This window comes from Drosophila subobscura, chromosome U, assembly GCF_008121235.1.
Source record: "Drosophila subobscura isolate 14011-0131.10 chromosome U, UCBerk_Dsub_1.0, whole genome shotgun sequence".
Taxonomy (NCBI): domain Eukaryota; kingdom Metazoa; phylum Arthropoda; class Insecta; order Diptera; family Drosophilidae; genus Drosophila; species Drosophila subobscura.
Window position 1 is genome coordinate 24,770,587 of NC_048534.1, and position 25,250 is coordinate 24,795,836.

Genomic DNA, 25,250 nt, shown 5'->3' on the forward strand with positions numbered 1-25,250 from the left:
TTAACAGAACACTGTGCGCGTAACAGCACAAGAATAACAGACACATCACACACACAGCACAAGATAACAGCAGTCAAATTTTTATTGAAATTTGTTCAAAATTTGCATTCTTTATTTTATTATTGTTGCTGCTCTTCGTCCTGGCCCTGCTGCTCCTCCTGGCCCTGCTGATCCTCCTGGACATGTTGCTCCTGCTGGCCCTGTGGCTCCTCCTGGCCCCGCTGCTCCTGCTGCCCCCGTTGCACCCGCTGACGCAACTGCTCTTCCTGGACTTGCACCCCCCTTTCACGCTGCTGCTCTAAACCTGCCCGAAGGTGCTCATGCCACACAGGATTTTCTGGTAAACCCGCCGCCACACGCGCAGTCGATTCTCTTAGGGCCGTAATTAGATCATTGACCTGCTGAATTGGGACATCGTCTTGAGCGGCAAAAATCAGCATATTTTCTACATTCTCCGCCATGCACTCCAGCATGATGTTCACTCCGTCAACCGTTTGGTTCATCTTTTAGAAACGGAATGCATAAAAATATAAACCAGTTAATTTTGAAAATTATATTTTAGAGCACAAACCTTTAAGCTAAATTAATTTTTTCTTTTTTTTTAACAATCAAAAAACCTGCTGTCCCTCTTGCTTGAGTCAAACTTTTTTTGTGAATAGTTTTAGTCCTGAAACCAGCGTCGCCTACTCCGATTGATGAGAAATTAAACAATGTTTTGAACAAAAGGCAACGCCTACTTCAACAAATGAAACATATGTAAATTTACTTCGAATTCTGCAGGAGATGCAGGAGACAGAATGTCATTTGCGGATTAGTTATTTGGTAATTCATCATAATTGTAATTCTCCGAAAACTACAAACACAAATGCGCTGATGTTATTTTCCAATTCAAATTTCAAATTCGCGTCGCCTATCGCCCAACACCACCGATATACCGATATCAGGATACGATAGCAAACAACAGACGGCGCTGCAAAATGTACCATGTAAAAAGATATATCGTTGTGTATAATAACCCAGCCCTGTTCATACATCAGACTTTGGCACAGTGGCAAGGCTTTTGCTACTAAGGCTGCCGGATCTTTAAAAATAGCTGGACCAGCCGTCTCAGTAGTGATTCGCACACTCCCTTCGTCTGCGCAGCATCTACAGCAGAGCAAGCAGTTCAAGCAGTCTTTTGAATATGCCAACAGTTGGGATTCGGATTTAAAGTAAATTTAGGACTAGGATAAATTATTATGTGTGAGCTGTTTTCGGCATCCATATGGTTTCTTGAATTATTTGTTTTTATTAAAAAATAAGCAAAACTACGTTTATAACAAGTTGATTTCCATTTCCATGCTCATTGTAATTTCTAAATTTTAAATTTTGCTTGCAATTTGTTGTTCGTGTTACTAGGGTTTCCTATTACAAATATTTGTTTTCCAATTTTAGTTATCCATTCCAACACTGAACAATTTCGAAAGTGTTTCAACCATTCCTCCTTTTCGTTCGTATAACTAATCAAATGGGCAATGATCTTGTGGATCCTTCTTCCTGCTGTTCATTCAAAACTTTTACTTTGTATCTTTAGCTTTCATTAAATTCTTTAAATTTCTCTCTCTCTCTCTCTCTTTCTCGGCTCGTAATACACACACAGACGTACAATTTTATTAAATTTATTATTGTTTGCTTTGCTGGGCGCTGCTTAAATATTTTCTCTCTCTGTGTTGCTCTCCACTCAACTCTTTTTCATCCACGTGTTTTGCTTCTGTTTGTTTTGTTTTTGTTTTAACTAATTAACAATTTTGTTTTGTTTTTTTTCACTTCTTACATTGACCAAAATGCTTCAACATGCTTCAAATTTTGCTGTTATTTCCAGTTTAAAGCTGAGAAAAACAATTACAATTCAGTATTTTGCTTGGGGCTGTCCTCCTTCCGCATCATCGTCTACTTGTTGTCTTCTCCTCTCTGCTGTTTTGGGGGTTTCTTGTTGAGGAATTTTAAAAACTATCACGCACTAGAATTATCATTGGAACGGGACGTGGATGGACCGGCACCCTGATCATCGCCTAACACGAATGTGGGACTCTGGCGGGATGTGTGATAGTGGTAGCCCTCACGATAACGTTGATTGGGTTTTGTCCGTGCGGTTTGTGTGTGACCCAATGCTGGACGCTGATTGTTGAGCTCATTGGGTCGTTTGGCTGCAAGAGAGAATAATAATTAAAAGAATTATAAATGCATTAGTAGATAATTCATTGATCCTACCAGGTATATAAGGCTTTTGATTATAGGACGATTGTTGTTGTTGTGTTTGTTGTTGTTGGTTATATAGTTCCCCACCGCTGGCTGCATTGCCATTATGATATGGCGTCGCATGCAGCTCGGTGCTACAAATAATGGGACTCATCGGTGTCATTTCGCGATCCTCGATAAACAATTCGCTGGCATCGTCGGGCACCTGACGATACTGAGTCCATGGCCAGGATGCGATGCCCGATAAAAGAAATGCCTCCGAGGCGCACACATATCCAATAATCTACAGGAGCAAAATTACAGTTTTATTTGGATTATTTTGTGGTTGCTGTAAGGACTTACGCCTGTGGCTAATAGTGTGTCCCTGGAATGCTTTGATACCCATGTGTATTCCGTGGCACAGAGCACCATGTGGACAAGCAATGTGGAGCTCAAAATAAATATCAAACCAATACTCAGGTACATCCACGTATTCTGGGGAGAGAAATGGCATTAGCGATGGAGTTTCCTTGGAGTTTGCTTGTCATAAGACTCACCACTTTAGTCCAATTGAATGGAAACATGAGCGCTATATGCGATATATCCAGAAAGATCATGAGACATGTGATGAGTAGCGAGAAGAGCGCACAGAAGACCATCAGTCTCAGGCGTCCGATGAGTGGCAGTAGAAAGAGGCCCACCTGTACCGTGCCCGCTGAACATTCGCAGGCCAGGCAGGCGGCCGAGGATAACTACAAAGAGCAATTAATATATTAGTTTAGATGTTTAACTATAAGTTCGAGTTCTCCTACCACCAATAGTATGCGCACAATCCCTGTAGGCGTTTTCAAATGTTGCGGATCACAGTGTAGGGCAACGCCCCATGGCAGCGGTGTGGCGCCGCTGCGTTGCTTGTAGTTGGCATGCGAATCCCATGAGGTGCATGTGCCCAGCGGTGATTCGAGGGATAGCGAGAGCTCGCCGGCCCTGCTGCCAGCTATTTCAAAGTCCTGCTCATCGTCCAGCTGACAGCAGACCGGCTCCAGCTCCAGCTCACGTATCTCGTCCAGCAGCAGTTCTATCTCGTCCGTCCCATATAGATCAGATACAGACGGTATGAAACGTTGGGGTTGTTGCATTGCCCGTTGCGGGATGTGTCCCACATCACCGATGGTTGCCCCTCAAACTTTCAATAACTTTCTCACTCTTTCACTCTCCCTGTCTTTGTCTCTCCACGTAGCGTATCTGAAAGTGTAAGAACGTAGGAAAACAGTAAGAATGAGTCCACGTTCTCGTTGTTTTTTGCTCCATTTGATATGCCACAGAAATTGATAACTGTCAGAGCAACTGGCCCCCGACGCTCATTAGTGGTGGCCCCAGACCATCATGGCACAACCTCCAAGCTATGTACGTCCTGCCCCAAGCATTTGTGCATAGCCATAACGGTAATTTGATATGAGTCGTCGTCGACTTTGACGCTTGCCGCGGCTCGGCTGTCACTCATACGCCATGTGTGCCGCAGCGTGTGCCTCCCCCTCGGGTGATGCCAATCAGCATACACTTGACGCAGCCTCGAGCTATGTGAACTTTCACAGCAGTTTTGTTTGTATTTGTTAATAAAATTAGGCTTTAAAAGACAATCAAGTTAGGGGATAGCGAGAGGTGAATGCTGAGGAATAACTGAATGAGAAATTAAAATTTAAAGGGATTTAAAGGAGATTTAATTGGTGACATGAAGCCATGGCATTCTTCATTCATAATTCCTGACTGTCTTTCGCCCCGTCTTCATCTCATATTACCCTCAATTTCTCTCTCGCATTTTCACAGCCAATAGGCAAATAAAATAATAAATATTTCCATGGCAATCACTTGCTATTCCTGCTAGATCATCAATCACTTTAATGCATAGCAACACGGGGGAGTACGAACGAGTACATGCCATCTTTCATTCATCATTCATTCACTTCTAATTACCAGAGAGAAACAGAGCGAACCAGAGCCACTCCGCCTCGGTACTCCGCCACACGTTTTCCATTTATTATTTTTAATTGCGTTTGATGCAAGGTCCCTGATAAACCCCCGCTACATGCCGCACACTGCATGCCACACTTCGCATTCCAGATTCCAGATGAGGTGGCTGCCAACTTGAAATTAAATCGAATTGGTTTTCCCTCTTGCCACCAGGTACGAGTGCGGTGGGGTGCGGTGCCTCCAGCCACACATCAATGCCGCTGCGGGTTGCAATTTTTTGTATTTTTTGCTGTTGTGAAACATTTTTATGCCACACACAAACACACTCACACACCGGCAATTAACACAGACAGCTGCATGTGTATGAAAAAAGAAACTCCTTGGAGAATTTCAACAATTTTCGACATGGACTGCCTGTCGGTCTGCCTCCTGCCTGTCCTCTGACTGCCTCCTGCCTGCCTTTCTGCTGTCCAGCAGCATTCATTCGCCTTGAGTTGTCATAATCAGGACACAAAATGAAGGTAGCTTATGCTCCTTTGCTGTCATTCGTTCTGTTTGTCATGCCCTGGAGGCGGGTATACCGATTTTTAGTCGGTTTTTGTGGTAAGAGAGAAAAGGAAGCATTCAATTGGGGCTGGAATGAGGCTGATCGAAGTACCACGATGTCAAGAGCGCTGTCCGTTACTTTGTTAAGATAAACCACTCCAAAGTGCACCCAGCTGTTGCTTTGAGTGTTCAAAATATCTTCCCAAATTGAAACCTGAACCGGCCAGGGTATGCAAAGCTTCGGCACACTTTGGGACTGTAGCTACTGTTGCTGTTGGGTGCTGCTGCTGGAAGGACTCTGGTGGACAGGCAGCGACAGTGGCAGTGGCATGCAGGACAAGAGCAAATGCAGCTGGCCAGTCAACACACGAACGGAACTGAGTGATAGGAGTGCCATATATGTATGTATGAATGCACATCTCTCTCGACAGGCAATGTAACAACTTACTCTCGCTCGCCCTCTCTTTCTCCTTTACACACTTCCACGCCTCCCACTTCGTCCCACTTTTACGCTCCCTTCTCTGGCACACTCTTCGCACGCTGCCTCTCTTCCACGCTGCTCTCTCTTTTGGCTGTTTTTTTGCTGCTGCTGCTGTTGTTGTTGTTTTTGTGTAAAGTTTTTGTTGCTGTCAAAACCAGAGCCTTAGCCTCTGCTGCTGCTGCTGCTTCGGCGTCTGCTGTTCGTGTTGTCCTTGCTCTAGTTTGAGCGCGAGAAAGTCCCCAGCCTCCGGTTTGGGAACTGGCCCTAACCTTACCCCACCCGCTGCACCCCGCTCCACCACACTCTTCTGACCGCCACCTATACACACCCTTATCTGTGGTTATTATCGCTGCATATAATCTGCTGCTGCTGGCAAGGGAAAAATATTGGAAAAGTACCCATCGAGTGCGCCTAATGAGAGTCCTTGTCAGCAGCTTGCACAAAGGACAATCATGCTCTATCTTATGCCATCGATTCGCTTGCATTAAGTACTTCAATTGCAGGCTCCTCCAGGCTGCAGGCTGCAGCTCCTTCGCACAATTTGAAATCAATTATGCTCATCTGCATATAAACCGACTTCGGCTTCCTGCAGGGCAGCCCTCGAGCCACCGCCAGCGACTCCTCACGGAAGTGCAAGTACTGTGTATGCAAATTTATTGTCAAATGAGTGAAAGGTATGGGGGGAGGGCACTGGCGTTTAGGCCTCATATAGCCCGCAGGACAGCACAAGACAGAGGCTAGTGCTGGGCTTCAAGGGTTGGGGACACACTCATCGAGCTCAACGGTTTGGCGTCGTGCTGCATTTCTTATTTATGAACGTGCATAGACAATGCCCTGGGCCGCACAGCCCCCTCCAGCCCACCTCTTGTTGCTTTTTTGTTTGAGTTGAGTACGTACGAGTATATGGCTGGTTGGATGGCCTGCCTTTCCCTCCTAAGTACACAATCACACAGCACAGCCCATGCCCAAGCCCATGCCCATGCCCATCCATACGATGTGCAACTTTTGTCGCATTCAATGGACCAAAGTTGCCGTAAATAACTTTTAATAGAATTTTTAATGGGGTTTCGCTTGGCTTGCCGCTCCGCTTGTTGGACTCTCTGCTCCAGCTCAAAATCCAGCCATATTGCATGGCAATTTCGTATTAATAGAGATTGCTGTAATGACTTGTCCAGCCAGCAATAAACCGAAGAGCACTGAAATGCTCGCACTGAAAATACACAAATGTGTGGCAAATATTGCAATAGGTTGTGACCACCACAAAGGTCATGGCAAGGCATGGATGTGGCTTCAGAAGAAATAATCTATTTTTGAGTATTAAAAATACAAATAAAGTCATCATTTTAGTGCCAATTACAAGGAAGGTTGAGGCAGTATTGGTTTTCGGCTTTAACATTTCTTTAGACAGCTTTTGTTGCAAGCAGCAAACTAGAAATATTCCGACAACATTTTTACTACATTTTTGCAGCTGGTTTTGGGGCAAATAACCTCAACAAGCCGAAGTAGAAATGTTTATAAAAAACGATGTATTAGAACACGACGCTTAAAGGAGTTGAGAAGGGCAGAAAGACATGTGTAAGTGGATAATCCTAATGCCATACCAAAGAGAAGCTCATGAATATGAAAAGGTTTATTAAGACAAACAAGAATGTCATATAAAGGAGCTGACAATAAGCAGGTTCCTTGAGGAATTAAGTACTTTAAAAACAAATACATTCCTTAAGAGTTATTACCTTGGAGAACCCAATGGAGAGTCGCTGCCTAGCAATAGTTGAAGACGCATTTAAGAGGCTCATCCGTAAAGGTCACTTCCTAAATGAAGTTCCCCAAAATAAGACAAGACGCACAGAAGCTTAAGGCTCAACGAACACTTCTCCAACATTCACAAATATTCCACTCGCAAATATGATCAAATTTTCATACATTTTCTCTAGCAAAAGCAAACGAAAACGAAAAGGAAAACTTCTGTCTCTATGCATTTTAAACTAATGTGTGAGTGTGTGTCTTGCCATAACTTTAGCTAGTAACATAAATTTATTATTGGCTTGAAAAACTAATGACCCAAGCGGGGCAGAGTCCATCCTGGACCTACATAAAGTTATCAGCCATGTGTTTGGTCTTTGAACTGTGACCATAAACCAAGGCATGGAGCAAATGTCGAACAGTTTTCGAGGGGGGTCGGAGGATCCTTCGCAAGTTGCGTATAAATTTTGTGCTAAAATTATTGGAATTTTTTGTGTATTTTTTTGCTGCTGCTGTTGCTGCTGGTTGCTGCTGCTCGTTGCAGACATTTTGACTCTCGTCCTCGATTCGTGGCGGCGGCATTCAATGCGGCTGGTCTGGGTCGCAGGAAGGGAGTGGGCCAAGGGGCAGGGAGCAAGGGTAACGGGGCCGAGTCTGGGCAAAGTCTTTTGCCTGCTTCCTACTTATTATGCCGCCGCATGTTTCTCTATGTTTGCGCTTTCTTTTTTGCGGAATTATCGATTATAAATGAATATTTCATTAGCGGAGAAGTTGGAGTGGGGGAGAGGGTAGGGGAGAGAGTGTTGCCAGGTGCCTGGCACCTGCTGCCGTTTGCTGACTTCCGGTTTCCGGGTCCGCGACACTTGCAAGGCTATTTTCAATTAAAATGCAGCATACTTTTCCACTTCTCTGCCTTTACACGTAGCTCTCCCACCCACGCCCTCTCCCACTCTCTGTTCCTCTTTCTATACACTTTGTGTACCCTGCCCCACTCTCCGTCTCTCTCTCTCTCTCTCTCTCTCCCTCTGTGGAATGTTGTATAATGGATGTAGGCAGCCCCACTTCTGCTTTGTGTCGCATAATTACCAATGGCAGGATAATTAAGGCAGCGCCAGGCAGGGGCCAAAATAAAAAGGACAACGCGTCCCGAATGCGGGACTCCCGCCTCCAGGGATTTTCGCCAAATGGCGTGGGTCGAGTGGGGCCGAGTGCTGGCAGTGTGAGTGGGAGTAGGTGGGAGTTGGGCACGTGACTAACGGTAATGCCATGCCAAATCACAGAGGGAATGAAATATTTTCGTAGGGAGTTTATTTTTGGTATCCACTCTAGTCGGTTCGTGCCGAATCCTAAATTAGTTTTCTGTGTGGCCGAGTATTTTTGCGTATTTTAAAGTTTAATTTTGCTGGCACCTAAATTAACTTGCAAAGAACTGAGTCGCCATATAAATAAATAAATAAATACCCATAGAAGAGTTGGAAACTTATTCCTTTTCATAGAAAATTAATTTATTTTACAATTAAATTTGCATACGAAAATGTTTATTGCACGTAGAGGCCAATGTGCCTAAGCATAAAGATTATTGCTTCTAATTGTTGGATTATAATTTTATTTACCATAAAGACTGGAAAAGAAAACGGTTAAGGAAGGGTCTTGCAGGAAGGACACAAGCAGGCACCCATAAGAGTTTGCCCAGCATTTGGTTGTGCTTGCTTGAGGTCTGCAAAATAGAAAACCTCACCCAGAAGCTGGCGAAGATCTTAAGCTACTTGGTTGACATTCAAACCAAGACTCTACAGCTATTTCATGATACATATTCAATCCTAGCACTGGGGTAGGACAAGACTGAGGATTGAAAAATATTTACAAATGGATTTTACGTTTATTCATTGACACAAAGAAAGGATTTATGTTGGTTTAATGCATAATCTTTTGTTATTTGAATACGTTTATGAACCATTTAGAGCTTGGTAAATGCTAGTGACATTCAGCTACTTATGCCACTAGCCATAATACAAGTATTTGCAGCAGTAAAGTCTACAATAAAAGCATTCAAAATGAAGGTTTATGTGCACAAAGCTATTCAAATACCCAATGATTATGCATAAAAACTAACGTAAATCCCTGCTTAAAATTTCACCACGAAAACTTTTGAATCAATTAAAGAAATAAAGTTTCACTTTTCACGACAGAAAACTTTTATTGGTTGTACGAGTGTGTGCCATGCAAAAGGGGTTTCCCTTTTCCCCATTCAAATGCTAACCCGTGATCCTCTTATGCTAAAGTTATGCTCCAACTCCACTTGAGCTTACAGCAACCCATTCTCTGGCACACACCACGTGGAACGCCGCCCAGCCAGCCTTTCGCCTTTATCCCGCTTAACCCAGGCGGCACACTCGACCAAAAAAACTTGAGGGCAAAAAGTGATTAAAGCTCACGTTTCGGGATTACGTAAGCTCCTACAGGGATACTTAGCCAGGTCCCATTTCGTGCCTCCATCCCTCCCTTCCTCTCCTCCCGAGTGTGTGTATCATGTGTTTATGCGCGACTCCTGAAATGAACACCTGGGGGGAGCGGGGTTGCCCCCTCGAACCATTATATACCTCACTCCCTTCTGCTTTTTACCTGTGCTTTTTCGGGGCGTCCCCTGACACGTGAGCTCCATAAAAATACAAGGAAGCCTCGTCATGTCATGGACGTTGCAGCACGCGAGCATGCCCCAATGGGCTTCCCGTTCCTCATTCATACAACCCAGCACGCCGTAGCTGTAGCTGTTGTTGTCGTTGCTCTGGCTCCGGCTCTGGCTCCGGCTCTGGCTCTTGGTTTCCATTTACCAACTTTCTCTAGTTGCCTCTTGTTTCCTCGCTTTTACTGTACGCTTTCACACTCTGTCACCCACAGCCCGGCACAGCACAGCTTTGGCTCCTTGTTCATTGCGTTTTCACTTTTCACTGTGGGGATTCATTGGGGTTTCGGCCTGTCCAGGGGGTTAAGCTCTGTTCGGGCGGTTGCATATTCTGACCAGATGTTGGCCAATGCAAGGAACAAGGTTTATGGGGACAAAACAGTGGAGAAATCATACATAATTCCGGCTTTAAGAAACAATTGGATGAAATAAATAATCAATAAAGGAAACAAATGCATGAAAATCAGGGACAATAATTATTGAAATTTCTGCATGCTTCAAATCAGTGACAGTAAGAGTTGAAATGCAAAAAAAGTTTCAACTAGAACCAACAAACAATCAAGAATGTTGAGACTCCTTCCGAAAACCCTGCAAAAATCTCTCCAGTAGTGTATCAAAATCTTCGTCTACTCATTTTACACCCCAATAAAACTTTCCCTTCTCCTTCCTTTCCTTTCTCTTTCGTTGGTTCTTGTTTCTTTTTGCTATTTTTTACGCTGCGTAAACAGCGCTATTAAATTCGAACTGACCCCAAATGCTGACCGAACTCGGACCCAAAGCCATCAAGCAGCCAAGCAGCAATCCAGCATTGTGGCAGCCCGCAGCCCGCAACCCTACCACTGCCCCTGCCCCTGCCCCCACACTATTACAGTAAACGAGCAAAACGGGCGGTGCAACAACCTCGTTTAGTTGCAGCAACGACCTTGACTTAGTTTCATTTTTACATTTTCTTAGAAAAGAAGCAGAAAATGGGCAAAAGCCCAGCGAAGCGAAGCCAAATGGGAGAAGTCTTAGGAAGGCTCAGAGACGGAGAAGGAGAAGAGACCCCCCGCTGGCAAGTGTTGTAACTCTCTTGCATATCTTGTCTTATTAATAAGGCTTAAACCCTCTAACGGCAATTTAATTGCAGCAACACACAGGCACACACCCCCGCCCACATCATATGAGTGGGGGGGAAGGGTTCTATGACAGCAAACTAAAAATAAACAAATGAGCCAAGAAAAGTAACACAAAAAAAAGAAGAAAGAAAGAGCCCAAAAAGCAAGAGTTGAGGCAGCAGCTGACCAGCGCGTGCGTAGAGCGAAAGAGAGAGAATGTCCGAGAGGGAAGAGAGCAAGTCCGAGTGCGGAGAGCAAGCAAGAAGAGAGATGATGAGTGAGTGAGCTCGAACAGACAGCGAGAGAGCGAGCGAGCGAGCGCAACCAAAATGATTGTTGTGGCTGCAGAAGGATTTCAAGGAAGTGAAATAGCTGCAGACAGCATTTTTCACACACAAAGTTTCCTATTTTCTACCTCTTCCTGCTTGCGGCTGCTGCTGCTGCTGCTCCATCTGCTCCTCTCAGTGTATTCCCTAGCTGTCACTTCCTCTCCATGTTCATTTTTCCCTGCCCACTGTGTGTGTCCGTGAGAGATTGAACTGCCCTGCCTGCACAGGCACACAGATTTTTGTTGCTTTTTTTTGGGCGGGGGGGAGGAAACCTTCGCTTTTGATTTTACGGAATTTTTAGCTACGAAATTTCTGTTCAATTTGACAGCATTTCCAGGAATTTATGTGTGTTTCGGTGCAAAAAGACGTTCGACACAAGATTGTTCATGCATATTTTATGCGCCATAATTGGGCTGGGAACTTGCACTAGAAACTATCATAGCAAATCATGGAGATTGAAAAAATAATGGAGAAACCACTGCCATATAAAATTCATCATTTAGCGAAAATATTTATCAATTAACATCTCTTCAGGTAAACTTTCTTAATTGCCTAGAAAATTCTTCAAAAATACCGGAAATTAACGCTAAAGATTCTATCAACATTAAATTAATGTTCGCTAATCAATCATTTAATGAAATAAAAGCTTGGTTAATTAATATTCAAAGATTTGCGGCATTAATCGTGGGTATGCCGATGGCCGCTACTCTTGTTAAATTTCATTGCCATTGTATTACCATAAATGATCCAAATATCACCATCGTTTGCTATAAGTATATTTAATCAGTCCAAGCATAAATAGCTTCCAGGTAATTAAGTACAAACCGAAGGTAACACAAAAGCATAACAACAGAAATGGTCTATACTTAGCGTAAACGATCTGGTTAATAAACAAAAATAATTAATGAATGTTGGCAACAGGAATGCCTAGATTGATATTATTATTAACCATTCTTAATTATATCAATTAATAATTCCATTTACCTAAGCTGAAGTACTGATTTTCCATTCATTTATTTAAGCTAAAATATTCCTACTGCAATTGAATCAAACACAAACTCAAAATCGCCAGGAATATGGTGTAGATTTTAGCTTTCAGATCATATCCCAAATGTTTACTTATCCTAATAAGAAACTTCCATATAGAAGTCGATGAATAAATTTATTTAAATATTCTGTCATAGGTTTATATTGCGCATTAGTCCTGCATTTCATAAAGAAGCTTCTATAAAAGTATTCTCACATGTTTCTAGCATTAAATCGGGTGCTTTTGTGTGTCCTGTGACCTATACGAACTGCTTAATTATATTCTCATTTATTATCTTTTTATTAGTCAGATATCCAAGCTGTAATGTTCCCCACTCTGTACTCCGCGTAGCACTCCTCCACCCGCTCGAAAATTACGCTCGCAGGCAAAAGTATATGTATTCAAATTAATCCAAGGAAGTTTCCTATTTCTTAATTAAGCAGCTCATGCTGCCACACACACACACACACACACACACACACACACACACACACACACACAAATATAATACCCGCATATTTACTTAGACACTTTCTTTGCCATAAAATCTATTAATACTTTGATTGCTTCTCCTTGTGTGTGTTATTTCTGCGTTTTATGGCTAAAAACAACTTGCAAGATTTAATGTTTTTCTTTCATTTGGCGGTGAACTTGGTTCAATTGAACCAATTCCGTGGCTGGAACACTCTCAAAATATCCTCAGCCATGTGCTTTTGCGTGCGTATTGGTAATGTTTTCCTCCACGAATGTGTGTGTGTTGTGTGTGTGTGTGTGTGTGTGTGGCAAAGTGTTATATTGACATTTGGCTACATAATGATTTATGCTGCTGCAGGCAGACAGCAGGCAGCAGCAGCATCATCGGCTGGCATCATCATCATCATCGATGAGCACTCGAGAACGATCCTTGCCGCCTGCCTGTAATCCCTGCTCTTCCACTTGGCGAGGCATGGCCATAATTTATTTTTATATGTAAAACAACAAAAACAGGAAGGAGGCAACTATTACACTTTTTGAGAGGTTCTGTTTTGGGCAGGAGCACAAAGGGGAACGGCAAGGGGCATTGCTAGGGGCACAACGAGGAGGGGACTCCGTGTGTGTGGGGCAAGCGAAGGGCAAACGCGCTGGAAAGCATGCTATGATTTCTGTTGCCACTCGCGTGGGCGATGCGTGTGGCTGGGGGGCAGGGCACGGATGGGTGGATTGGGTGGCATTTCGTGTATACAACTAGTTAAATAAATTTACACTTGACCCACCTTTTTATTCGCTATACATACACATATGACTCTCTGCGTGTGTGTTGGCTTCTGTTTTTTTTGTTCCTTATTTCCGAATGCGCGGCGCGGCGCGGCGTTCACGTAGTTTCTATTTCCCTTTCGTCGCGCAAAAATCTCTCGAAAATTGCCTTTTTATATGCTTTTAAATGTTGCACATGTGTACGTACGCTTGTATGTGTGAGGGTGTCGCAATGTGTGTGTGTGTAGGGGGAGGGAAAGTGAGTGGCCAGGCTGGCCTGCTCTTGCTCTTCCTCGTCCTCGTCAGCAGCGCTTCGCGATGGCAGGTTCATTCATGGGCCCAGGGTTTCAGGCACAGGACACGGACTGTCGTCGCCTGTCCGTCCTAATGGCGTTTGTGTCCGTGTATGTGTAGTGTGGCACTGTTGTTGTTGCTCTTGTTGGTGTTGTGTATGTGTGCTGCAGCATATTTATGAAGCACAAAACGCTTTTTTGGCTCACTCGTTTTCCCTTTTCACAGTCAAATTTGTTTGCGTTTAATTGCAAATTTCTTTTATGCACCAACACTTTGCTTTCAGCTCTTCTGCTTTTCGCTGCTCTTCTCTCTCTTTTTGGGGTATTTTTCAATTTTCCATTTGCATTTTCATTTTCATTTTTGATGGCAGCACAAAACAATTTTCATTTCCAGCGCACACAAAAATCATTACTCAGTGCGACCGAAAGTATGCACGCTTTTCCACATTTTCCGCTGTCTTTTCGGGCCATGCTGTGTGCTGCTGCCTTTCAACATTTGCTCCTCGGTCGCACTCGCACTCACACTGCCATGAACTCACTCACTCACACACGCACACACTCAGACTGAGACTGAGACTGAGGCTCGGAGATAGGCTGGGCCACACACAAACACACAACTACAACGGGAGAGGGAGCAGCGAGGTGGTGTGTGGAGCTGGGCCAGAAGGGGGGTACAATGCAAAGCAGCAGCAGCAGCGACGACAGCGACAGCGACGTAGCAATGGATAACGGGCAACCAACGACAAAACGCAAAACGGACGACGCCAAAAACCACCGACGCGACGCACACAAAAACCCACAGAGAACCAACTGAGAACCGACAGCGTTGAAAGCCAGCAAACGACTAACTAACGGAGAGAGCGCCATTGGAGCTCCAAGATGCACAGAGAGAGAGGGAGCGAGTGAGAGCCCCAAGTAGATGGCTGGAGAGAGCGTTGCGTGCGTCCTTTGCAGACTCTGTTCCCGGAACTAGCTCGCTGCTGGCCTATGGTGGAGAGAGATGGAGAGAGCTGAGAACGAAGAGGGAGTGTAGGCCGACTACACTGGGAAGAAAAGGAAGCTACTTGGCAGTGAAATAGGAATAAGAGTTCAAGAGGAATTTTAAGAATTTAATAAGAAATCTAGAATTCAATAGGATAGGCTGGAAAGTCGCAGAATTAGCACAGATAACTTTTCCATAATTAATTTACTTTTGATGCAGTGCGTGGCAGGCTCAAATTACGATAAGATTTTAGATTAGTTCTTAGCCAAATTCCATCTTCTCTAAACCACTCAATACTAAAAGTTCCCTTGCGTACATAATCGTATTACATAAACCCTTTAAACAGACATTTTGGAAGTATTTGGAAGAATTATTCCTACAAACAGACAGGGCCATGGATTATTGATTTACAATTTCGCTCATGGAACTTAAAAAAGTTCTGCAGATGGCTCTAAAAATATTTATCAACTTTATTTATCATTTATTCAACTCTTGATACCTTTTTTCCATTAATATAATATTCAAATATAAATAATAAATAAACACGTTTTTCTGCGTATAATATTGATAGTAAAACGATAAATAACAGCTTGAGTTTCCCACTGTGTATTGCTTGTCCTCAATGAGAGCAAAATAATTAGGCTGATAAGCTAGAACGACTAAAGCTGACCAGACCAATGCGAATCTATTGTATTGGCCGATCGATCAGTCGTGCCCAGCACGTAAACACGAACGAACGTGTGCAAATCGGTAGAGAGGTAGAGATAGAGAGCGATATAGAGAGAAGCGAATCGAAGCTCGAGTGTACGCGTACATATAAAGTGCAGCCAGGCAGCTATACTAAGTAGAGCTTCTAATTCGATCCGTCTTGTGGCTTTACTTAGCATCAAAATCAACAAAAAATGGAAAGGTACTTATTCCGGCACTACATTTATAGTCAATGATAATGATTCAAAGTCTTTTGTTTCTACCCACAAAGCTTCTGGCAAGAGTTGAAATCATTATTAAAGACCTTACTCTGCTTTGTGGTGGCACTGATGCTAATGCCTTTGCTGCTCTTATCGTTTCTATGTAAGTGATCGTGATCATCATCATCATTATTACAACTCCCCAGCAACGATCCAGTGTGCCAGATGATCGATTGATCAGCTCGACACGCGCTAACTACACTGATAAGAACGAACCTACGAGCGAACACTCTGCCCCCTCCCACCATATAAATCATGGAACATCAAACACGACCGACTATATAAATAAACGAGGCATGGGTTGATTAACCGATTCCACTGAGCCAAAGGATAGCTAGAGCTCTGCCTTATAATTAGCAGAGAAAGAGAGAGTGTTACAGAACCGAACGGAACAGAATGTAGAGAAAGTCCCACAGATAAGAGCGTGTTTCTTTTTTTGTGCTTTGTTTATAAATATTAGAGATTACCTGTTGCACCTTTGACGGAACCCAGACGAGCGCCCCGAGCGAACTTTGACCAACTGAATTACTCATGAAAATTTTGCGAGCAGATAAGCTTTCGGGTGGTGGCGATAATGCACGGCTCGAGGTTTGCCCCCCAATCCAATCCATACAGCTATCTGCCATAATATTTCTTTCATTTGTTGTTCTTGGCAGGTGCACACTTTGGCAACGAGCTGGTCAACTACATATTGAGCATCAAATATCCCAACCTGACCATCTCCAAGTCCAAGAAGATTCGCACTTTGATCGACACACAGAAGAATGCTGGAATCTTTCACTTTCTGCTGCAGGTGGAGGGTGCCTGTGACTTCGAGCAGATCAAGCGATCGTATGCCCAACACCTAACGGATCTGCGGGACAAAACGGGCATGCTGAGATTCCCCAAGCTGCGACAGAAGCTGGTCACCTGCTGGGGTCACTATGCGTGGGTTAATGATAGCAGGTAAAAGTGGATCCACATATCAATGCAACAGAGAAAATATTAATAATCTTCTCTGGGTCTTGCAGTGGCTTCAACATCAACAATCACGTGCTGCTCAGCACCCACAAGTACCGCGGACGCGCCGTCAACGAGTCGAATATCCAGGATTATGTGAGCGAGTTGGCCACGAAATATATACCCTCCGACCTGCCCCAATGGCAGGTGATTGTGATACCCAGCTCGGATGCCACACAGCCCTATCACATTCTGATCAAACTGCACCACTTAATCATTGCCGAGGAGGAGGATCTGCATGTGGGGGAGATGCTCCTGCTGCACGACAACGACACGAAGAGCGTGTTGACCCTCAATGATGGTGGTCTGGGCGAGAGTCCATCGCAGCAGCTGTCCCACTTTGTGCGGCAGCCGGAGCACATCAGTCGACTGGTGCATCACGTCCTGCACTTGGTCATCTGTCGCTGGCAGCAATTTATATACGAATTCGAGTCCCTGGAGACGCCCGATGGCGCCTCAAACAGCGTGCAGGTGCGATCCCTCAGTCAGTTGTTGTCTCTGATCCTTATTGTGCTGGTGAATGTGGCACTGGGCTACTGGCGCAGTCGCTCCAAGCTGCTCAAGCTGAAGCGTCGCTCCAGTGGCTTTAGGAATGATGTGGGGCGCCTGATGACAATTCGCTTGCTGCTCAACCGGGAGCTGGAGCAACGAAATCTCAGCTGGACGGTGGCCCGCTTGGCTCTGTACAATAGTCTGCAGCCCACGAATCTGGCCAAGGTCTGGACGCGCTTCATGTGGCGCCTCAATCTGAACCATGTGCTGCTGCTGCCGTATCACTTCTACTGCGAGGCTCTGGCCCTGCGGGATGTCCTGCTGCGTGGTCAGACCAGCTACACCTCCACCTACTGTGCCCGGCTGCATTTGTATGTGCCGCTGCTGCTCTACGCCCAACTGGAGCTGGTCAAGATCTGCTGGGAGCTGTTCAAGGCGCCACGCAACATCTACGAGGTGCTGTTCGAGCAGCCCACCAGGGAGTTGAATATTCTGCACCAGAAATCCTATGCCGGCAGGAAAATAGTCTCCTTCAGTCGCTCCATCGATGGCACCCAGCTGCGGGAACGACATCGGGGCAGATTTAACGATGAGCTGCGTGAATCCGACTTTAGTCTCACGTGCCTGGCCGGAGCCGTGCACGATTACCTGAATACCTTTGCCCATCTGGTGCCTGTGCCTTCGCTTTTGAACACCACTTGCAGGACCATTTCCAAGGGTTACTTCACCGATCGCCGGGGCGACAAGTCGGAGCATATTGGGGGTGTGGTCTTCCTGCAGCTGCCACTGCGACAGCCGGATGAGCAGCATGCGCGGCACTTGCACGGCATTGTGGAGCGCATCAGGCGGCAGCAGATCATGATCTATTTGGCCTCCATCGGCCAGACCAAGTACAGCATGCTAACGGCCCTCCTGCCGCATGTCCTCACCAAGATCTTCATCAACTTCTTCTCGTACAATTTTCCCATTACGATCACCGAGATCTATGGGTCCACGGCTGAGTTCCAGTCGGCCTGGGGCCAGCGGGTGCAGGATGTGCTGCTCTTCAGGCCACCACAGTCGAAGACTTGCCTTTCCCTGAATCTCCACCGCTTCGGCGATAAGTACAGGCTGGCCATTATGGCGGACACCCATCTGGCGCCGGATCATACGATTATAGCACGATCCTTCGAACGATATATGGAGACAGTCACACTCTGACTACACAAACGAAGATTCTCTGTTTTTTTTTACACAAAAATCACTTTCACGTATACGAAATAAAAGTTATTAACTATAATAATAACTATAATTATTAAAATGCAATTTACACAAGGCGTTTCGATCAATGATAAAAAAATAAAATAAATATGTAAAAATAAAAATTATATAAAAAAAGTGAAACGCAAAAAAAAACATTAAAAACAAAATATTAAAACTAATAAAAAAAAAATATTGTTTTAAAAACAACAACAAAAACGAGAAATAAAAAATAAAATAATTTTTACTAATTAATCACGAAAATCAGCTGTCTCCTCATGGACAGTGAACAATTTTTGCAGGTTTTTTGTTTCATTCTTTTGGGGTACGATTAGAGGGGATTTTCTCATGAGGTCTAATACATATTACAATCACAATTTGATAAGTTGCTGCCATGCCAACTAAATCCAGATTCTATGAAACTGTTATGAGTGCAATTCATGCTGTTGAGCGCACGTTGATGCCACAGAGGCTTCGTGTATGAGTAACAGAGTGTAACTTCATCACGATGTTCCTATAACAAAAACGATAGTTTTCTAGCAAAGCAAGCTTGTTACTAAAGTCACCTCCTCACATACTGAAACATACTCGAATCGCGTGAAACATCAACAAATTCCCACCCGATCTATGCATAAGCGAGCCTTCACATATTGCTCGGACTTTAATACGAAATTCTACGAGTCCAGGAGTGGGAAGATAAAACCAATTGGCTCATTCCTACAGCAACCAGACATGCCTCAACGGACAAGCCACAGCAATGGCTCAATGGTAGGTGAGGGGATGTCACCACAGGACAAGCACAAGGTTCGCGGAATGGCCCGGCAGATGTTGACTCAAACCGATCTGGAGAATCTACAATGGCCACAGAAGAAATATCCAAATCAGCAGCAGATGCACTATATCAAGGAGCAGGATCGAGTGTGCTCGCAGAGACCCGGAATTGGCTTGCAGCGTGGCTATCAGCAAGGCGAATATCATTCACAACAGCAGCAACAGAACTTTAACCAGAACCCTGGCATGCAGCAGCAGACGTATCAGAATCATCAACAGCAGCAGCAGCCACAGTACTTGGATCAGAAATACCAGTGTCCTCCCATGGTGCAGCAGCAGCCACATCCGCAGTATCTTCAGACTTCGTATCAGAATCATCCTCAAGAGCAATCGCAGCATTATCACAGCCAGATGAAAGCATCTCCAGTCAGAGCTGGCACAAATGGTAAGAAAGGATCTTCCATTTCCATTTGCTCTTCAATACAATTTTCCCTTTCTGTAGAGTACTCCCACGCAGCCTTTGGCCAACCTTCGGCGGAGGAGAACTTCGAAGATAATTTCAGTGGATCTGATGAGAACACATCGTACAACAAGTATCTGCAATTTATGCCTGAACATAATTCGTATCGGACTCAACCCAAGCAGCAATATGGACAAGATTTGTATCACAATTCGCCTCAGCGTTGTACCACAACTAAAGACCTCTCAGTGCAGCGAACTCATCAGCACAACCTGCCCCTGTCCTATAATAACATAACCGACATGGGTATCGATGAATTTATTAGGGAAGTAGAAAGAAATACGACAGGCGAGCACATGGAATATGCCACCAAAGGGCCGAACTCTCGTCCAGAGTCATGTGAAAATTTTCTGAATGAGTTCGGGAGGCCTGCAAAACAGCAGCCCGAACCTATGCCTCAAACATATTCCTCGAATACGTCTCAAAAGCAGACTCAACGTAGTCCAAGCCAATACAGTGTTCCCCGTGTGCAGGAGGGTTGGGCCCGAGAGAATGCTGGGGAGCTTCAAGCTGAGCGCGCAGCGGAGAAGAATTTCGAAGCAGAACCTCCCTCCGGTTCAGGCTGCCACATGGTCAACAAAAAGTTTTGCAATAAGTGCATGTTGTCTAGTGGCGAGAGCAGCTCCGCGGCATCGACTGTGATCAGTGTGAAGAGCGGCGACGATCTGCGATCCATGGTACGGGACGAGTTGCGTTGCTTGGCCCGCGACAGGATTGAATTGCAATCGGTGTATGGAAAACTGCCTGAGAGTGTGGTGTGGCAGGTGAAGGAATATTTATGCGGAAGGTCAAAAGCTGTTGAAGAGAAGAATGCGGCCAAAGATAATGCCATGGATATCAAGCAGCAGGAGTCATATCAAAGCCAGAATAAAGCATTGACAATCAAAGGCATTTCCAAAGCTAAAGAAGTCCACAAAACCATGGAGTATGCCCCCCTGCATACATCGAACCAGGCACAGTATCAGGAGCAGCCACAGGAGCCGCATCGGCAGCATTCGCATCTTCACTTCCAGCTGGAGGTACAAAAGAATCCTCAGCAGAAGCAAACATTTTCGCAGAGCGCAGCCTTTACTCAGTTCTCCCGCTTGAGCGATGCGAACGAGAATGATTCCTATGATTCGGCCAGAGATAATGCCCAGAATGTCAAGCAGCAGCAGTTAAGTCAAAGCCAGAATAAAGCATCGCCTAGCAAAGGCTCAACGTGTTTCCCGTGTTGTCCAACGCACAAGTTTATGGATTATGCGCCTCAACAGGATACGACACTGAGTCGTACTCGACAAACGTATCAGGAGCAGCCACAGCCACTGCAACATTCCCCTCCTAACTTGCAGTTGGAATCACAAACAAATTCGCCTGAAGATAATTCTGATCAATATATTTTTAAAGACGCTAAGAAGCCAACCCCAACCCGCAAGTGCATGGATTGCGAACAAGGGAAAGGCTGCCAAAAGGACAAATACAAACCAAAACAGGAGCTATCCGTTGACGAGCAGGATAGATGTTCCACGGCCAGTGGCATCACTATATCGACTACGATCAGTGCAAAGACCGGCGAGGAGCTGCGGTCCATGGTCCGAGACGAGTTGGAACTGCTATCGGTGCGCGGTGAACAAGCCTCGAGGTGCAATCAACTCTCAGCAACTGTTAGTGCCACTCCAATCAAGAGCCTGGGAGAGCCTGTCTCCACACGTTCAGTCTCTAGTTCGCGCACAGATGACACCCAAACAGGGCCCAAACAGAATTTAGCCATAGTTAATGCGCCTCTTAGCAAGGATAAGGAGTCCACCACGGATTCATCTATGGGTTCGACAACAGGCCAAAACCATAGCATGAAGTGCTGTGTGAGCGTAGATGATTTAGTCAACTGCAAAGTCATCACGCCCATGATCATGAAGATACACAACAAGTATATGACCCTCATGCAGGATGAGATGCATCTGATGCAGTATCTGGAGAAGGTGCCACACCTTGTCGGTCAGATTTACAAGGACAACGTCGAAAAGGACCAGAGGAGAGCCTAACAACGTTTAAATTCACTTTTGATTCGATGTGACCTTTGTTTATATTTTTTAATTATGGCATTAAATAAAAATAATATCAAAAACCGGTAGAAATCATTTTCTATTACTAGAATTACTGCTGTACAATAAATCAGAGTTCGCCCACGCTCCTACTCTGTCTCTATCTCTCTCTCTCTCTCTGTGGCACTCTAAGCATTAGGTGGAAAAGAGGAAAAAGGAACTGCAAGAGTTAACATTGACATAAGAGATGGAGATTTCGGAGAGCACACCACGCAAATACTCTTAACGCGTCTCACAACGTTCCCGCTCGTTCACAAAGCTTTTCCTTTATTATATTAGGTTCATCCCCACGTTCACTTCCGTTTGGCGAAGTAGCCTTTTCATAAAAGTCATCACTGTGTGATGTCACATCTCTCCATATACTGAAACAAGCTCGAATCGATTGAAATATACAAAATTTGCTCTCGCTTGATGAACAGACAAGGCCACAACTATCGTCCGGATTCTCGTCAGCAATCTCACAATGCCAAGAAAATATCAACAAATTACAAAAATCGCCCATTGAGAGAAGAGGAAATGCCACAACAGGGCAAAAGCTTGCTACCGGAGAAGATCCGTCAAATTTTTAATCCCACCCATCAACAGACACTGGAATGCCCCAGAAAGAAGCCTCCAGAACTGCTACATCAGCCGATTTCCATCGTGGACCAGATCAGGGCGCTGAAAACAAATCAAAGATCTGCACCAATGCAGCGCATCTATCAAAAAGCCGAGTTGCACCCACTACAGACACGTTATCAGCAGGAGCATGAGGAGAATCATCCTCAAGAGTACAAGAATTATGAGAGTGCTTCCAATCAGCAGAAGGATCGATATCAAAATGTGCCCCAGCATCAAGCAGGTAAACCGCCTCAAGATCTATTGAAGCAGCAGCAATATCGGGTTCCTGAGTATCCTGATAATATGAGAGAGCCTCCACATCAGCCCCCGCATGATGATCAGACTCGGAAGAATACACAAAAGATGGTGCAGCAAAATCATCAAACGGAGTCTCAAAATCATCCTAAGAAGGATCAGCATATAGATCTGGCTCAGAATGTGCAACAGCCTCCACAGATGCCACGTAAAGATCTTACAACTGCTTCCAAAGTGATGCAACAAAATCTCCAAAAGGAGGATCCGAATGACGGCTATGCAACGAAGCCTCGTCATGATCAGCAGCCACCGCAGGAGTATCGAGAGTCTTCTCATGAGAATTCTGCAAAGAAATCTTCGCATGGAAATCCTCAGAATATAAGGGAACCCCCTCGTCAGCCGCACAATGATCATAAGAACGCTTCCAAAATGATGGAGCAAAATCTCCAAAAGAATGGTCCGTATGAGGAGCTTCCTCGGAAGCTGGCAACTGATCAATTGAAGCAGCAACCACGACAGCAGTATCGAATGTCTGGATATGAGCATCCTTCACAGCAGCCACATGAAGATCAGACTCGAAAGAATAACTTAAAGATGATGCAGGCTCAATATGTCGATCCTCCTCAGAAGAAAATGGAGTACAGGAGTTCCCCTAAAAAGGATCCGAATGATCAGTTCAAGGAGCAGACACCGCTGATGTATCGGGTTCTGATGCCCCATGATGATTATAAGAATGCTCACAAAATGATGCTGAAGTATCTCCCAAAGCAGGAACAACTTCCTCAGAAGGCTCCTAATGATCAGTTCAAGCGGCAGCCACCGCAGGAGTATCGAGTACCTTCTCATCAGAATTTTAAAAAGAATCTTTCGCATGAGAAGCCTCAACACATGGTACAGAAAAGTCAGCAGACGGACTGCCAAGATCCCCCTTCTCCGAAATCTCCCTTTGATCATTTAAAGCAGCAGCCAACGCAAGAGTATCAGGAGTCTGTTTATCATAATTATGCAAAGAAAACTTACCATGGAAATCCTCAGAATATGCGGCAGCAGCCTCAACAGCATTCTCGTATGAATTCTCTCACGATGATGCAGGAAAATCAGCAGGTGGAGTACCAAAATCTCCATAAGGATCCGTTTGAGGGTGCTCCCTCGCAGGCTTGTCAAAGCCATCCGTTGAAACAGAACCCACTGCAGGAGCATTGGGAGCCTACATATCTGAGTTATGAAAAGAATCCTCAGCAGATTGATAAAAATTCTCCCAAGGAGTCTCATAATCACCCAAAGAAGAATCCGTTTGAGGGTTGTCTTCCGAAGTCTCCGCACGATCAATTGAAGAAACAGCCACCGGAGGAGTATCGAGTTTCTTCTCAGGTTACTTCTGATCAGTTTAGGCATCAGGCTCCAGGATTCTATCAGAATTCTACAGAGAAACCTGCTCATGGCATTGCTCAGAATATAAAGCAGCCTTCACAACAGCCATTTGATGTTTCGACTTGTAAGAATGCTCCCAAATTGTTGCAGGTGGAGTACCAGAAAGCGCCTCAAAAGGATTCGTTTGAGGCTCCTATTCAGAAGACTCCGAATGATCACTTGAAGCAGCAGCCACCGCGGGAGCATCTGGAGGCATGTTATTGCAATTCACCAAAGCAGCCGTCGCACTCGAATCAATCGCAAAAGCAGCCATTTACGAATGCTCCTCAAGAGCATGCACAGCGTAGTTCCAGCCAGATTAAAGCGCCTCATGGCCGTAACAGCAACAAGGCCACTGTCGCCCCTGTGCCACGTGCTCGGTCCAGCAGTCGCCTGGTGCCGCAAAAACTTTATACGAACGCTGACGATTGCCAACCCTCACACATGGCTGATAAAGCTAAGGTAAAATGTTCACCCAAATGCTGCGAAAAGCACAGCCACAAGATGGAATGCAAAGGCTGCGAAAGTCACAGCCCAAAAGTGGCATCCACTGAGTCCACGTCCACGGAATCGACTGTGATCAGTGCGAAGAACGGCGACGAACTGCGTTCCATGGTGCGCAACGAATTGGAATTACAGGCGTTGATTATGAAACTGTCCAACGATGCTAAGAAGGGTGGGATATTGAATCCGAAACAGTGTACACATGACAAAACTTACAATTCGAAGAAATTGTGGGAGAATGCATACACAAGAGCACGTGCAGCCCAGGATAAAGTACAGCAAGTTGATTACAGTCTCACTGTAGATAATATAGTAAGCGACTCGGTCATTACTCCCATGATCCGTCAGATCCAAAGAATGTACATTCGAAATCTTCGCGACGAGATGACTTTGGTGGAGTCGCTGGAGTTGGTGCCGCTTCTCGTTAAAGAGGTGTGCATGAACGTCGACAACATGGACCAACACAAACTTTAATAATGTCTGCAGTCCTTTGTTTTGTTTATTTGTTAAGAGTTGCTGGTTTAATATATTTTTTATACACTTGTACACAATAAAAGCGCCAAACAGGCATAATGGCGGGACCAGAGAAGCTAACACGCTACTATCGATATGGCAATAGCATACATCGATAACATATATTTTGCAGCAGTTCATATGGGAGAGATCGTGTTATTTTGGATGGATAGATTTCGTTGGTCCAAAATAAACAGTAGATAGTTTTTGGCGACGTTTCACTCAAATGTATCCCCTGTTTAACTAGAGCGGATTTAAGTGGGCTTGGTTCATTTTTCTCCCCAGTATATGTTGCG

At 44.8% G+C, this 25,250-nt stretch overlaps 4 protein-coding genes across 6 annotated transcripts; 3 read left to right on the forward strand and 1 right to left on the reverse strand.

Moving 5' to 3' along the window:
• Positions 1 to 1,803: 1,803 nt before the first annotated feature.
• LOC117900214 lies at positions 1,804 to 23,946 on the reverse strand. 2 transcript variants are annotated; one of them, XM_034810496.1, is made up of 7 exons: positions 23,806 to 23,946; positions 23,548 to 23,742; positions 3,030 to 3,462; positions 2,775 to 2,969; positions 2,581 to 2,712; positions 2,251 to 2,521; positions 1,993 to 2,186 (listed from the first exon to the last, which is right to left on the reverse strand). In XM_034810496.1, exons 3-7 carry the CDS (start codon positions 3,354 to 3,356, stop codon positions 1,993 to 1,995), a joined length of 1,119 nt encoding a protein of 372 aa, XP_034666387.1. In that variant the 5' UTR covers positions 3,357 to 3,462; positions 23,548 to 23,742; positions 23,806 to 23,946. The 2 variants fall into 2 exon arrangements, with proteins under 2 accessions (XP_034666388.1, XP_034666387.1); XM_034810497.1 differs by lacking the exons at positions 23,548 to 23,742; positions 23,806 to 23,946 and having other exon boundaries at positions 1,804 to 2,186; positions 3,030 to 3,356.
• Positions 15,323 to 18,338, forward strand: LOC117900211. Its single transcript, XM_034810491.1, has 4 exons — positions 15,323 to 15,512; positions 15,582 to 15,673; positions 16,227 to 16,515; positions 16,581 to 18,338. The coding sequence occupies exons 1-4, from the start codon at positions 15,505 to 15,507 to the stop codon at positions 18,259 to 18,261; spliced, it is 2,070 nt and encodes a 689-aa protein (XP_034666382.1). The 5' UTR covers positions 15,323 to 15,504; the 3' UTR covers positions 18,262 to 18,338.
• Positions 18,861 to 21,612, forward strand: LOC117901411 (GATA zinc finger domain-containing protein 10-like). The gene is made up of 2 exons (XM_034812146.1): positions 18,861 to 19,516; positions 19,574 to 21,612. Exons 1-2 carry the CDS (start codon positions 18,928 to 18,930, stop codon positions 21,610 to 21,612), a joined length of 2,628 nt encoding a protein of 875 aa, XP_034668037.1. The 5' UTR covers positions 18,861 to 18,927.
• LOC117900210 (putative mediator of RNA polymerase II transcription subunit 12) lies at positions 22,023 to 25,030 on the forward strand. Of its 2 annotated transcripts, XM_034810490.1 has the most exons (2): positions 22,023 to 23,361; positions 23,512 to 25,030. In XM_034810490.1, the coding sequence occupies exons 1-2, from the start codon at positions 22,084 to 22,086 to the stop codon at positions 24,913 to 24,915; spliced, it is 2,682 nt and encodes an 893-aa protein (XP_034666381.1). In that variant the 5' UTR covers positions 22,023 to 22,083; the 3' UTR covers positions 24,916 to 25,030. The 2 variants fall into 2 exon arrangements, with proteins under 2 accessions (XP_034666381.1, XP_034666380.1); XM_034810489.1 differs by having other exon boundaries at positions 22,023 to 25,030.
• Positions 25,031 to 25,250: the final 220 nt, after the last annotated feature.